Source organism: Haemaphysalis longicornis, unplaced genomic scaffold (assembly GCF_048455015.1).
Source record: "Haemaphysalis longicornis isolate Haplotype H1 unplaced genomic scaffold, Haemaphysalis longicornis Haplotype H1 scaffold_13, whole genome shotgun sequence".
Taxonomy (NCBI): domain Eukaryota; kingdom Metazoa; phylum Arthropoda; class Arachnida; order Ixodida; family Ixodidae; genus Haemaphysalis; species Haemaphysalis longicornis.
In genome coordinates this window covers 86,733,317-86,748,588 of record NW_027526233.1, presented here as the reverse complement: position 1 = coordinate 86,748,588, position 15,272 = coordinate 86,733,317, and the positions used below count along the sequence as shown (strand labels likewise).

Genomic DNA, 15,272 nt, shown 5'->3' with positions numbered 1-15,272 from the left:
AGCGAGGGGGCCCCAGATGAGAGATGTGCGGAAAATGCAAGGCGAGTACAAACAACAGCTCCGGCAGTTCAAGTGCAAAGAAGATGATTAGTACGTGCTTTTGTACAGCTCGGACCACTTTTTGGCGGCACAAGGCCCTTAGTTAAATTCCCAACCATAAACAACTGGAATTTTTAAAAGACCAAACATCTGCTCGTACGAGGCTTAGACACAGATTGAAGAACTCTAGCTGACTTGGGTCAATCAGTACACTTCTGTCACATTGTTGTCCCACTAGGTCTGTAGCAGCTTTAATGCAAGAAATGATTGAAAAGTAAACACCACACACCCCTTCGTCGTCAGGGTCCAGGTCGCTGTAGGTGTTGTGTGGGTTGTTGACTTTCTCCAGGAGCTCCCGTGCTAGCCGCTTTGTCAGGAAGTCTCCGTTGAGAAAGGGGTGCTGTGGGGTCAGACAGGAGTCCACATTTAAAAAGCGCGGCACTTGTGAAAAAAAGAAAAAAAGACTAATCTTGCACACATTGCGTACAATAGTACAGTAGAACCCCTTTACAAGAGACACGTACTGGGGAGAAGTTTCTGTCTCTTATATGAGATGTCTCTTATAAGCAGGGAACAATGTTTTCACTTAAAAATCAGACCCTAGTTCAATGTGGGCACCGTATGATGAAAATAAGCCCCAAACAACACTACAGCATGTTGCAAAAGAATCATTCTAATTTATGTTTGGCCCCCCAGAATTTATGAAACAGTTCTGAATCTTTGTTTGCTTCAGGACCGTATTTAAACTGTTTTTTACAACAGATTCTACAAGCGTTTTTCCTTTCCTTGTTTGTGGAAGATGAATCGTAGATGTCGAGTTCACAAGCCTGATGAATAGCCAGAGCGCACAGCTTCTTCCGCTGTGTGCTCAGGCTATTCATTACGCTTGCAGGACTCAACAAACGTCTGCGACGCTTCTTGATTGGGAGCTACGCAAGTGGGAGAGCCTGCATGTGCAATCATGCTCCATCCAATGGATGGCAGTAAGCTTCAACCACTTTTGTAAGTTGCATTTTCATTGGCAGGGCTTCTCATCGTCATTTCATAGCTGCCTGAACCACTGTGTGTTTGCTGAAGTTATAATAAATAGCGACTGCAGGCGTCTCTCGTCCACCTGTGTTTCCACAATGGAAGCAACTGCAATTAGTGACTGGTGGCACTGCATCTGAAGTGAAAATGTCTGTTACAAGTGAGATTATTGATTAAAGTTCAAGGCTGACTTGTCCCTTATAACCAACTCTCTTCTACATCATCCGATGTCTGTCACAGAAGAGGTCAATTCAATGGGAAAGATAGGGCAGCCAACCATGTGGGTGAATAGTGCATCTTATACCAATTTGTCTCTTACATCCATGTGTCTTATAACGAGGTTCAACTGTATACGCCATCTAATGCTCTGTGCCGTGAGCTGACGTTTATGCTGTTCGGTGATTATGCGTGATGCTCGTTTATAGATATTTAGATCTGGTTTCCATGTTATGTTTCATGGTTACTTTCTGGCTCTTTTTACACACTTTTGGTATTTGTTAAACTTGCACTAATGTCTTTGTTAGGCCCCCTTACTCAATGCCCTAGCCAAGGGCCCGTTGGCAGATCCAGAGAGGGGGGGGGGGTCTGGATGTCCTGACCCCCCCTTAATTTTAGAAATGATACCCCAATAAGATGGCCCTCAGGTTGCAGAAAACGTCTAGTTGATGATTTCTCTATTTCTTGTATTTTTGGTTATCAAAAATTTTGGTTAGTGAAAGAGGCTACTATCCTCCTCCTCCTCCTCCTGATCATCATCATCACCACCATCATTATCATCATCATCACTGATAGAAGGTGACCCCCACTCAGAAAAAACCTGGATCCGCCCCTGCAAGGGCCTGTAAGGTATGTGTAAAGAAAAATAAAAGCTGCACCACAATTGTTCAAACAAAAGCTGCTGCTAAGGCATTGTGCAAGAAAGTATGACAGCAATGTTGCACTGAATTAGATATTCCGGGCAAGGCACAGCACAAAACGTTGCACGGGTGCAATATGTTCTCAATGCATTCCCAAGTTTCTTTTTTTCGCAACTTTTAAACTCCCCAATGTTGGAGTTGTTAATTTAGAGTGCACACTGAACAGTTCGAGCAGTTCTCGATTCCAGTCACAGCTTAATTAAATGAAGGAACTTTCCCTGATGAAGATTTTTCACCCAGAGCCCATTAAGATCTCAGTCAGCCTCCGACACAATAAAATAAAGGTAATGTAAGATAGGGCTCAAACGATATGTTCGCCAGCTGCAACGCTATTCAAATGATTGGTAAAAAACTACCAACTTTTTTTTTTTTCGGGATAAAACCCTGTGTTCCTTCAGGCTAGGAAAGTTTTTTCCTTGCCATTCGGTTTCTCTGCTCCCTTTGTCCTCTCTGCCTAAACCCACGAGAGGGTTTCGTTTGATATTTCGCTGAGAACCCACATTGCGTTTGTGCCCTTTCAATTATCAAGTTGTGACATTTGAGCTCCTTTATAACGAGCTTCTCCACACGGATGCCGTTACAAATCACGTAACCACAGGAATGCTCAGACGGCTTCGCCAAACAATCCTGTGTTCCGTCCATTCAGACACTGCCACGTTGGCTTCAGCCGAAGTGGTGCCACTGCCTGAAGCAAGTTAGTGCACTGCGACCGGCGCAAGTCTCGCGGCAAGTCGACGGACAAGAAAGGGTCTCTTGTGAGCCGAAACAAGTGCACTGCGCAGATTTCTGAGAGCCCCTGCCTGTCTTGCGGTCACCGTGCAGTCACCGAATCACCACTGCACCTGAACATGACCGTGCTGTCTCAGTAATACATACACCAGTTGAACCCTGTTGATCTCCACAGTGCCGCTAATGAATGTCTCATCCTCACTTTACTGTTTGGCCTAGGAATGGTTTGTGCGCGGCATCTTGACTGCATGTTCACCAAACACAGGCTGTGATGTTAACCAAATCACCACCCCCCGTCTCCACGAATAACCAACCTGCAGCAGCCATCGCTCGAAAGTGAGCGCAAATGAACGCGGGGTCAGAGAGTAATGGGTGTGAATTGCGCAACTCACAGCCTGTCGATCTAACATGCCTCTAATCACAACCTCACAAACTACCTCAATAATATCTCAGCCTTTCGATCAATCAAGGACAGCCGACCACGCTCTCCCTCGTTCCCCTTCGCCACTGACCATGAGTAGCCGTTCGGCCGTGGGCCTCTTCTTGGGGTTCTTGGTCAGGGCCACCTTGACAAAGTGGTGGAAGTTTTGCGACCTGCAACCAAACAGAGAGACACGCAGAGCAGTCGCTCGCACTACGCCCAACCTTGCGCAGCGAACGGACACAGCAAGAGAGTCCCTGCCAAGCTCAGCCGGTTCCCATCAAAGCACAAAGAACTTTAAACACACTGAGCGCTCTCGCACGATGTCATGCTTACGTCGCTACACTCTAATGAGGCCAATGCCCAAAAGCTATATACAAATGAGAGCAAACCAAAAACACTTCTTTAACATAAAGGCGTTTAATCTGCAAAACAGTACTAGTGTGGATCAAAACAACTGGGCAGCTGTCTCCAATGACTGTCAATGCAACAGAATTAGCATGGTTCTGGTTTTGCGACAGATTCGCGACAGATTCGCCTTAGCCGTTTTTGATGCCCAGTGTTGCTCAAGAGCTACAACTCAAACAATATTTTTTTTTCTCTAGCACTTTGTGTTTTTTTTTTTTACATTTAACACCATCTATTGACAGACAAAGGATACCGGACCTTTGAAAATTAAAGAGAACAGAGGGCAGCAAGTACGTTTGTGTGCTAGCTAAAAAAAAATATTGTTTACGCGTGTCAACTCGCATCCGGGTGGCTCAGTGGGCTAGTGACAGGCGACTGAAATTGCGCAATTTCGTTGTTATTACCAAAGACACCAATACAAAATTTACATTACTGTTTTTACTTGAACCATAAATAATGGCGATCAAGGTAGCTTTCTTGTTCAAGTGATATACGGGCAACCCAGTGTTTCCCAGTGTGTCCTAGTGCCCGTCCTAATGAAACAATTTTTTTTTTGACTTCATATTTGTGATGTTTGGAAGTCCTTTTACATCATACAAAACTTCTCAAACGCTTAAAGCAAAATAATAAAGTTTTGGGCATCAAAGGGTTAATGAACTGAACCCGATCCCGCCTCCCAGTGTCCTCGCTTCGAAGACCAGACTGCTGAAGAAAGAGTTACCGAGTGAGGTAACTCAAAATAAAGCTAACAGCATCACCCCAAGAAGAAGACGAATAAGAAGAAGAGGAGGAGGAGAAGGAAAAGGAGGAGGAAGAAGAAGAAAATGAGGAGAAGGAATGCGAGAGAGCAGCGCACGCGTCACGCTGCACGCCCTCACCACTTGGCCTTGTCACGCAGCTGCGGGGGCTTGAAGCCCGACTTGGACATGAGGAAGAGTGCGCGCATGGGGTGCAGGTCGAACATGGGCGGCTGGAGCTCGGCCAGCTCGATGGCCGTCACGCCCACCGCCCAGATGTCGCACTGCTGGTTGTAGCCCCCCTTGCGCTCCACCGCCGCCACCTCGGGGGCCATCCTGCATTGCGAGGACGGGGAAAGACGGGGGAGGAATGGACAGCCCCCAGTGAACTGAATGACGAGGCCTGGCTCCGGCACAAGCTCTTCCAGTGTAAGTAGAAGGGCAGTGCCAATCGTCAGCAACAAGCAAATTGGTGGTAAGCACAGAGGGGTTTGTCCCACAAGGGGGTCACTGCACCCTTATCTCAGATAAAAACCATATATTCCTGGGCCACTCCGCTGGCCGTCCTTTGGCTGATACTTCACCCTCTGGATCTGTTAACAGGGACCTATCAGCGCTTTGCGAACATCCTCAACACGACTGCACAAGGAACAAAAGACAATTCAGCACGACAAACAATTTGAGGATTCAGAGAGGAATCCCAGAATTAGATGAGGATTAAAAAATAATAGTAATAAAAAGCGGCGCCCACAACAAGACCCCAACAACAGCAACTCACCAGTAAGGTGTTCCGATGAAAGACTTGCGCTTGCTGATGGTGGCGGTGATCTGGGCAGACACGCCAAAATCGGCTGAGGGGAAGAGGGGAGGCGGGAGGAACAGGACGTTAAGTAGGGCACGCGGGAACACCAGAGAACACGCGTTTGGGTCGGGCTAGCTTTCATGCTGTTCACGCCAAGCTTGGCTTTGCAGCAGCACGCGAGCAGGATTTTCGTGTTGACAGTCCCCACTCATTGCGGGACAGAAAGCGCCGAAACACTCGCCAAGCCAAACATACTTGACAGGCCAGTGCCATCTGTTGTGCCGTTAAGAAAACTGGGCCTTTGAGGCAGCTTAGGTGTGTATGCTCTTCACAGTGACAATACATCGCTATAAGAGAGAACCAGTGCACACTGTGCTTTACGGCAAATACATACATACATACATACATACATTTGTTACATACAAATGTTACCCTGACGCCCCTTCTTAAAAAGGAACCATGCAGACAAAACACAAGTTTGGTTCATTCAAAAGATTGCCTCGTTAGAATCATGCCGACACCACTTTTAGCACACACTTCGCTCAAATAAGTTGAATAATTAGGAAAAAAGGGAATGCCCATGGGACCCACTAGCTCATTTCCTGCACTAGAACGTATGATGTCATACGTGTCCGGCTGCAATTGGCTGAGCCCCGCAAATGCAAATGCAAATTAGGCAGGGTGTATAAGCTTGCCAAACAAGCTGTTTGCACTTAAATTTAGGGCTTATTCTTTTTATAGCAGTAAGAATGGCGGGGTAAGCCGTTGAAGTTACGAACTTAGAGGTACCGATGCATACTGCTGTTGGTACTGCGCGCACTGTGCTTGTTTTAGCTTTTCACTACAATTAAAAGCGGACGAGCAAAAAGAGAAGCAAAAATTGAACACAGGGTGAACCAAACCTGTGACCTCATATATATGTTACAAGGTGTGGTTACGTTCCCGGCCAGCACAACACTTGATCTGAGGTGTACAATGTACACAACTCGCTCTGACCATCATCATCTTCCCCAGTCATTATCATCAGCGGTTTCTCGCATGATCGGCCTTGTTAGTCTTGTGCGGTGGCTCGTCTCCCAGGAGCACGAACCGTGCCAATACACTCCCTCCCTCGTAACTATAAATACATCAACAAGCGGAAACATAACCATTAAACCACACAGACAGTGTCTGACGTGGACGTTAGCCTGGACAGAATGCGAGTGGCTCTATTATTCCCGATACAACTCCCGCTGGTTTCAGTGCTCCATATTCTTCGTCATCTTCTGCAATCCAGATGTTTGTGTTCTTCAAGCCTTCGTCAGGGGCATGCGGAATTGAACTGTGACTGGTGCACCCAACCAGATGGATGCTATGACTTTACACGACTGCACTTCTCTGCTACGGACAACTCCAGCAGAGACACAACAGAGAAATAAGGGGGCAGTGAAACGTACTGCTTCCATAACAAGCACCTCCAAACACATAATGTACAGTCTTTGTCAAAATTTGGTGGGCCAAGCTGGAAACACGCAGCCTGCAAAAAATTCAATGTACAAGCCTATGCTTAGAGCAAGGCTGAAACTTTTTATGCAGGAAAGCTAGATAAAACACCGTTCTTTTTTACTGCCTTAAACTGGTCTTGAGGACCGAAAATTTGCCAAAAAATCAATTTTCTGTATTAATTTTATTAGCAGTCTACAGGTCCCAAAGAATGTACCTGCAAAATATCATAGCTGTATCGTAAGTATTCACAAAGCTGTTGCCCTTTGAAGTTGCCTAAATGACCATTTTTGCCTATGTTTGCAAATTTCGTGCCCTGTTTTCTCAGAACCAATTTTTTTCCCACATGGTCAGCTGTCAGGTACAATATCTTGGGATGTACTGGTTCGATTTACACCATTTTTGCTGCATTCGAAAGCTTATAAACTGAACAGTGCAATAAAACCACAATAATATAGAATGTCTTGTTGCTGGCACAAGATTTTATGCAATTAGTTTTACAAAAACATTGGTAATTTATGACCTGACATTTACGGATTTTACAGCGTTTGCAAAAACCATGCTAAAATTACTGCAGTGGTATAGTTGCACTCCCTGGTCCTTCTAGAGCACAAAGGGATAAAAGCTATTTGAGTATTTCATAGGTAGATAATGAAAAAAATTGCCCGAAACGGAGTGACATAACATGTTGCACAACTCTAAACTTACACCCGGTAGACGAAAACTGACTGCATATTTGTGCTCAGGATGTTGAAATACACTCAATGTGTAAATCTCAAGCACATAGGTTAAAAAATAACAAAAATGTCCTCAAGACCAGTGTCCCCCCTTAAAGGAAACCCAGCTCCTCTGCTAAGCTCTCTTTTAATGCGTGCTGGGCCTGTGAGTAAGACATGCCTGGCAATCTTAGGGGGCAGGCAGATGGGTCTTTGGGGCACAAAGACGGTCAAAAAATCGTTTTCCCCGAAAATGGCCTTTTTGGCATCCACGGCCATTTTTCTACGAGTCTGTAAATACTGTGTTTGATTGTAAATAGCATTTTAAAGGGCACTCCACAGCTCCATTTACAAATAATTTGATGGTAAAACAACACTTTTCTTGCAACGCGAACCTAGCGCTTTGCCGACGGATATCCGAGCACCCTGAGCAGGTACGACTGTAATTTTCTTTCCTTCTGACACGTAAATGCGTGGAGAATACATTTCTGGAAACAAATTTTCATGTGGAAGCTTTGGAAAAGTGTTATTGAGTTTACCTGACACCACCTGTGAGCCATTTCTGGCAGAGCGCGGGAGGAGTGAAGTTCAGTCTGTTGTAAAACGACCGCAAACGGCTAAATCAAAGAAGTTCTTCGAACGTTCTGTTGTTTAGTGATTTGTCTACCTAGCCACATGGTAATTTCCATTCTGCATGCAGTGGTTATTTTGCAACTGTGACCCGAAATAACGGCAATTAATCACTAATCACTGCCGAAAATAATCAACTTGCCAAATATAATTGCAGGCCTGAAATCATATTCTGCAACGTTTCATTAAAAGTGGTTCGTAAAGAAAAAAAAAATAGCTCTAAGACGAGTCTGCCCCCTTCACTCTTTCAGTACGGCGCCATAGGCCATCGGACGCCAGTGTCCGATGATTTCAAACGTCTCGCGAAAGCTAAAAACGGCGCTTGGTGGACAACTAACGCCATCTGGCGAATTTATTGACAACTCATTTTTCGATTTTATTACGTTTTGTTGATATTTCGCGTGCAGAGACCATGCCAAGAGTGAAATTTGAACACACGATAGTGGCCAGTTGAGTGAAAATGGCGTCCATCGGACACGGACTTCCGATGATTTCGAACGTGCCGCGAAAGCTAAAAATGGCGCCTGTCGGAACACTAACGCCATCTGGCGTATTTATTGACAACTCATTTTTCGATTTTATTATGTTTTGTTAACATTTCGCTTGCAGAGACCGCGCCAAGAGTGAAATTTGAAGCCGCGGTAGTGGCGAGTTGTGTGAAAACGGCGTCCCGCTGTATTTATAAACAAAACGGACTTCCTATCTGACAACTGCGGCTTTACATTGAAGTGTAGGGTCTGGACAACGTACGGTAGGGATATTTTGCCAAATGCGCCGCATCATATCGCGTTATTACCTTCATGATAGCCTGGCACTCGTGTCAGACTACCGCTACGGAGCGATGTGCGACACTTCTCAAGAGCGCTGGATTTTTTTTTTCTAGTTTTTTACCACTAAAGTGAAAAGGATTTTGTGTCAGAACACAAAAAGTGTGCTTGGATGCACGACCGACTTACACTCGAGTGGCTTCGAGGAGTGGCACAGCCGTCAGTTCCGATAGTTTGACGGGCCGACAAAAATACAAAACTTGGTGTACAGCGTTGATATATATATTGAATCATAGCGAAGAAATGTAGGAACAATATGTATATCTTAAAATTCTCAAAATAATTTTTGGGCTCATTACAATCGCCTATATACGTTGCGTGTAAGCTATTCTGTGCATTTTTCTCTGATTATTTGACTAATAAACTAAGTAATTGTACCTTTTACAAAACTTCTGGTATGTGTTTGTAAGAGCAATCTATAAGCTACAGTTACATGCATAGCAATGCTAATTGTGTCCACTAGGTCAAGAGAAAAAAAAAGTCTTGTGAAAGCACTCAAAATCGGCCGTTTTTCCGCCGTAACAAAAGAGTTAAGCTGTGCAGGAATGCAGATTCATGTGAATGAAAATCGACTCTGAGAACCGCCGCTGCTGAAGAAGTATGAGCGCAACATAGAGCAACATTGACATTTGAAGGGAAACTTTAAGCCCTCCCGAAAGGAGCACAGGGCAGGGAGAACACTACTGCTGACAACCCCTTCTCCCGATGCGTACTGGCTGTAAGGGACGTTTGCCGAGCCCCAACCTGAAGGGTCCCCTAGTAACCCCATGCAGCAAAATCAATCGGGCACCTAAAGTGTGGGCTGCATTTATAGCGAAAGCCGTTCCCCTCACCGTGAACGCTGTCGGAAGTGCAGAGCAGTGATTCGCCGTAATGGGCTGCAGCGCCGTTATCCGCTCACTGCTACTACCCAACGCATTTCGAATTTCCCGCCTCCGCTGTGCTCGCGCGCCCCCTGCCTGAAACTGCGCCAGCGGGAGTTCTGTTCCTTTTGTGCTAGCTTTTGCTCCCGCACGTGTCCGCGTTGCACTGCCACTTTTCCTCGCTTACTATCGTAACAACCGACCCAACGAGCGTTCCTAACTAAACGAACACGGGTGCTGCCGGTTAATTATGTATATTTTGCTTCAATTGTACCTACCGCTAAACAACGGGGAGATCTATGACAAGCACCAGCAGTTCACGAGATTTGAACGGTTCTTACTATTTAAAGGGGGCCCACTGCTCTTAAAACAGCTTCGTTTAATTGTTGAGTAAACGCAGTGAAACTTGTCACTGATGCCGCTTTTTTCCCACTGTCTTCGAATATGCCATTATTTTTTGAGCCAGTTAATTACTTCCCGAGATAAACAGAGATAATCAGTCATTTTTGGAGGAACAATGGGAAAAACAGTGTTGGTCACGAAACTGCAATCTTTTTGTTTTCCAACACCATAAACCCTGGTGAGTGCAATAACAGAAGCACTTTTTTGATGCACCGCTCGGGACTAATTTTACAGCTTAATAAATGTCGGCGTTTGAAATGGGCATTTGAAATGGCTCTTTGCCACTGGTGCCACCACAGTTTAATGAGCTGTAAAATTAGTCCCAAGCGGTGCATCAAAAGAGCGCTTCTGTCATTGCATTCACCACGGTTCTACGTTTTGGAAAACATAACGATTTCAGTTTCGTGACCAACACTGTTTTGCCCATTGTTCCTCCAAAAATGACTAATTATCTGCATTTATCTCGGGAACTAATCAAATTTATCTCGGGAACTAATCGACTGGCTCAAAAAATAATGGCATATTCAAAATCAGAGGTACGAAAGCAGCAAGAGTGACAAGTTTCACCGAGTTTAGTTAACAAATAAATGAAGCTGTTTTAAGAGCAGTATCCCCCCCCTTAAACCACTTGGGTTTTCGAAGCCTCTGCGAGACGCCCTACGGCGGTACGCCAGTCTCTACTTGTGTCCGTTGCCTCGCTGCGCCGCCCGATTCCGGCAGTCACTTGACATCGAGCTTTACAGCAAACTACGGCAACGAGGGGAGCCCCTAAAGTGCTCTGCACTTAAATAAAAAAAGAGAGCAAGCGGGAAGGGAGTGGGAGGAGGGGGACGGAGAAGGAAGAGGGAGAGAGAGAGAGAGAGGTACCGAGCTTGACGTCGCCGTCGTCGGTGAGCAGGATGTTGGCGCCCTTGACGTCGCGGTGCATCTTTCCCACAAAGTGCAGGTAGGCCAGGCCCTTGAGCGTCTCCCGGCACATGTAGGCGATCTGCTGCTCGCTCAGGGGGCCCGTGACTGCGTCGCGCGCGGGGAGCAACGGCAGGTCAAGAAACGGGTACTCGGGACACCGCAAACGGGGGAACAACACGAAATGGCGCCAGGCATTTCGTGCATCCCTGTGCGAAACATTGTTGTGCGATGGGATGGAACATTGGGCAGGCAGGTAGCAAGAAAGGCCCAAGACATTGCTTAGTGCACGGGAGAGACAACTGACGTGGTAGGTTGCACAAAGAGTGAGAATATGATACTGCACTTTGTGAAGGACAAGAATATATCATCCTACTATATAACAATTGATTTGTGTTTCTAAATTTTTTTTTGGTTCTTATGAGTCTCTGCTGGCCTCCAAACCCTAACGCGCAGATTAGGACTGACAAATGAGTTGCCGATCATTATGCGCACTGCCATTTACGTTGCCAGCTCCAGTTTCTGCCCCTGAGAGCCTGGTAGCAGGTGCACGGGGTCTGTGACCAATTGTATGCAACTTCTTTCTCCATCCAAGCAAGGTGGGCCTTCAAAGCACCCCAAGCCAATTTGCGTGACCACTTTTAGCTTGCTTACGGCCCCTGCTAAGTCAAAGCCAGCACGGCCAAACTAACCACAGGTCAGAGATGTGGCTGTGAAGGGGCTACACAGGACGAAAGTTGACACAAGCCCCTCCAAAATTGTTATTCTGCTTTATTCTTCTGTTTTCTGCGCTAGCTCGTCAGCTTCATTCTTGACAACTACGCATATTGCTGAGAGGGAAAGGGACACGCCCGTTGCAAGTTTGACTGCCTCGTGCCCTTCCTGCTGAAGCGCATTTGAAGCCTGTAGTGCCTCTGCTTAGAACACGCCCGTTCCCCTGTGCCATCACCGACAAGACTCGAGTTGAACCCCTTTACCCACCTACTCGCGTTCTCTTTTCTGCCATTTCATGCGACCTTAAAGGCTCAACACTGATGTGATGGCAACACACAGGCCACCACGTGCACGCCTCGAGACTTTTCGCAACCGTCTCGTCCCTCTACAGAGCCACCAAAGAGAGGGCAGGGCAGACCGGGGGGCAAGGAGAGAACGGCAGCCACGCACTGTGGTAGATGTCCTGCAGAGACCCGCCCCCGCAGTACTCCATGCAGATCCAGAGCTTGTCCCGGCGCAGGTAGGAGCCGAAGTAGGCCACGATGTTCGGGTGCCGGCAGTCCTTCATCATCAGGATCTCCTGCTGGATGACCCCAAACTCGTCCCCTGCAACCACGCCAACGCCACGGGTAGAGAAGAGGACGCAGCATGTGAGACGGCGGTCAGCCAGTGCGATCCCAGTGAAGTAACACCGAAAGTTGGGCGAGTTGGTAAATCATCTTGAAAGAAACACACACAGCGCGCAAAACTAAAAAAAAAAAAAAAAAAAAAAAGAAAAAGAAAAAAAGAAGAAAAAAGAAAACAGGACGAAAGACTGTGTTGTACATCCCTCCGTCTTTCGTGCTGTTTTTTTGCGCGCTGTGCGTGTTTCGGTCCCAGTGGTCTTAATTGAAAAATTAAAACACCTTTTTTTCACCCGCAAGTAAGGTTGCCACCTTCCCCCGGGGGGAAAAAAAAAGGCCCTTGGGGCAGGGGAGGCGACGTGGTATATGGAAGATTGAATGTTATTGACAATATTGACAATAAAATTGACAATAAATTGACAATATTGACAAGAAGATTGACAATAAAATTGGCATGCAATGCCAATTTTATTGTAGCATTTTCCTAGAGAGAAATCAACATAACGTTCGTACTGAAAGTGATTAAGATTTTGGTTATTGTTCTGACTGCGCTGCACTTAAAAGTAATCGCCCTTGCTGAACGCGGTTCCGGCATTTCGTTGTGTTGTTCCTCCCCTTGGCCAGCCTCCATCTCAAGTAGTGCGCTCTCGCCCATGTGTTTTTTTTTTTTTTGCTCGTATGTCTTTCTGCAACTTGTTGACACATGTTTATCATCGGAGTTGGTGAATTGACACTTATAAAAGGCGGAAAAAGAAATAATCATGCCACAATGAACAAGAAACTGGACAATGACGGCCCGTTTTAAGTACAGCCCGGCAACCGGCCCACTGTCTAAAAAACCGGTCGGGCCGGCCCAAAGCCGCGCACGTGGCAGCCCTACCGACAGGAAAAGAGTGTGCCTCAAGCGAGAGTTGTAGAGATGGTTCCCTGTGTCACGCCCATTAAGCATGCATCGCCCACACGGTTTGCAAAAGAGTAAAGCAAGAAAACCAACACGGTGAAAATTGTGGGGCAGACTTCAGCTGTACCACCACGCTGTCTAGCCCATACCCCGACTTGGTGCACAAATAGCTCACCAAAGCACACTTTCTTGCTTATTCGGCTGGAAGCCACAAATTGGTGCGAAAAACTGACCATCCTGCACCACAACTCTGTGTACAAAGCCCAGTGCAACATGCGCCACCACTTCAACGTCTAACTTGCTCTCAAAAAATTGCCCCTTTAATGCTTTACTGACTCGCGGGTACATATCAACTGCTACGCTGGGTTCGTAACTTGTGAGTTCGTAACTTGCGTGTTTATGCGTTTCTCTGCCACAAGTCATGGCTTATTAATTAACAAGGCCCCACTCTACGGTACAGCAAATGGGAACTTGCTATTCACCTAGGAGCACTGCAGCAACGTAGGAGAGACAACCTCCAGAGTATAATTTTACACAAATTTACAGTACCCAACGCTTCAGTGAGCTCCAGCGAAAGAGACATCAGATGGAAAACGAGTTTCTGTTGCAGGTAAAACATAAATGCTTCCACCTGTAATGTTAGGGGAACACGTGCAACTTTGATGCAGGTTATAGCCCTAAATTCAGGGGTGTTATGCAAGAGCCTCAAACACAAACCACGCTAATCGGCTGAACACACTGCAGATGGCAATTGCAATTCTGCACAGCTTGTTAACTGTTAATGGAACAGTCTAAATGTTCCAAAAACACAAACGCTGTTAACAAGGTCAAACGTTACAGTTGTAGGCAAACCACACACCACACATCAATCAATCATTGCCTTAGGAACCCGCACATTTCACGAGTTACGAGTAAAAAAAATCAGTGGAATTCCAGTTAGGCCACTCTGGGTGCAAATGTTTCATGAAAATGTCGCACACGTACGAAAAACGACTCACATGTTCCGTAGCGCCAACCTAGAAAAAAAACAGTAGTGCGGTTGGTGGGTTCTAAAACACAAGGCAGTGCTCTCTCTTTGCCTTCCCCCCTCCCCCCTGCATTTCCCCAAAAGCACATTCACACTTCCCTTGGTTGGTTCACACAACCAAGATGTCTATGCCCGCAAGCCACTTGGTAGTGATAATGTCATACGGTCCAGTCAATGGAAATTACAGATATGAAACACCGCTTAATATCAAACTGACTGCAGTAATCTCAATGTATTCGTCTGTGGAGGCAAGACTGAGGCAATGTTGAGGTGTGTTTGCAAAGTAGAATAATTGCTCTTCATAGTATTTATAACGAACTCCCGTTTCTGGGTTGACATTCTGTTCTGGTCTGACTGGCGTGCACAAAGCCTGTCAACAGTTTAGGTGCACAGGGATTAGCAACTCATTCATGCCAAGGCGGATCGGCATAAAAATATTCTTCGAAATGAAAATTTTCATTTTGTAAAACCCGCATGACGCTTGCAAAGCTATAAAGAGAGAATAGGAAATAGTGCTGGTGGCCGAGATCTACATGTATTTTGACTACCAGCCAAGGCAAGAGTTCGCTGGAAAGGAAGTCGTGTCAGTTTAAAAACTTAATGATGCAGCACACTTAATCTGTAGCGGAAGCAATATTGTCTGTTGATAAGGCAAAATCGTCTAACACTGATTGTGGAACATTTGTGTGCTTATAAGAAAAATAAATGTTATCAGAACTATGAATAACATAGCAACTACCTGGCCCTCTGGGGCAACTCAACACAACTGTTTTAAATGTAATTATGCCTTAAACATGATTTAAAATCACTTCTTTCAGAGGCAAAAAGCACAATGCATCAAAACAATAAGACAAGCACTTGGTTAGCTATCCCACTGGCACAAGTATAGTCAAAAGAAAACTATGTGAGTGGAAATGCACTTTCCCTAGCTCTTACACAGTGGAAACTAAAAAAAAAAAGATATCCATGTGAAGCCTATGTATTTACTGAAACTCAATCTTGCCTTCAGCAGGTGCAGAAAACAAAAATACCTCGTTTACAACTTACTTAGAAGCCTCAGTTCATTCCAGCACTAGAAGGCGACCACCACAAGCTAGGT

The 15,272-nt window shown here is 45.8% G+C and overlaps 1 protein-coding gene across 18 annotated transcripts in view; it reads right to left on the bottom strand.

The window, feature by feature from the left end:
* The window catches only part of Hppy (MAP4K3-like protein hppy), a 228,952-nt gene that overhangs the window by 82,437 nt on the left and 131,243 nt on the right, over window positions 1-15,272 (bottom strand). For 16 of the 18 annotated variants that reach the window (XM_077694882.1, XM_077694885.1, XM_077694881.1 and 13 more), the window contains exons 3-9: window positions 14,145-14,162; window positions 12,073-12,228; window positions 10,870-11,016; window positions 5,059-5,131; window positions 4,422-4,616; window positions 3,227-3,308; window positions 329-439 (exon numbers count right to left, since the gene is read on the bottom strand). In XM_077694882.1, coding sequence (XP_077551008.1) covers window positions 329-439; window positions 3,227-3,308; window positions 4,422-4,616; window positions 5,059-5,131; window positions 10,870-11,016; window positions 12,073-12,228; window positions 14,145-14,162 — 782 coding nt within the window. The remainder of the gene's footprint in view (window positions 1-328; window positions 440-3,226; window positions 3,309-4,421; window positions 4,617-5,058; window positions 5,132-10,869; window positions 11,017-12,072; window positions 12,229-14,144; window positions 14,163-15,272) is intronic. The other 2 variants (XM_077694887.1, XM_077694898.1) reach the window with 1 other exon arrangement.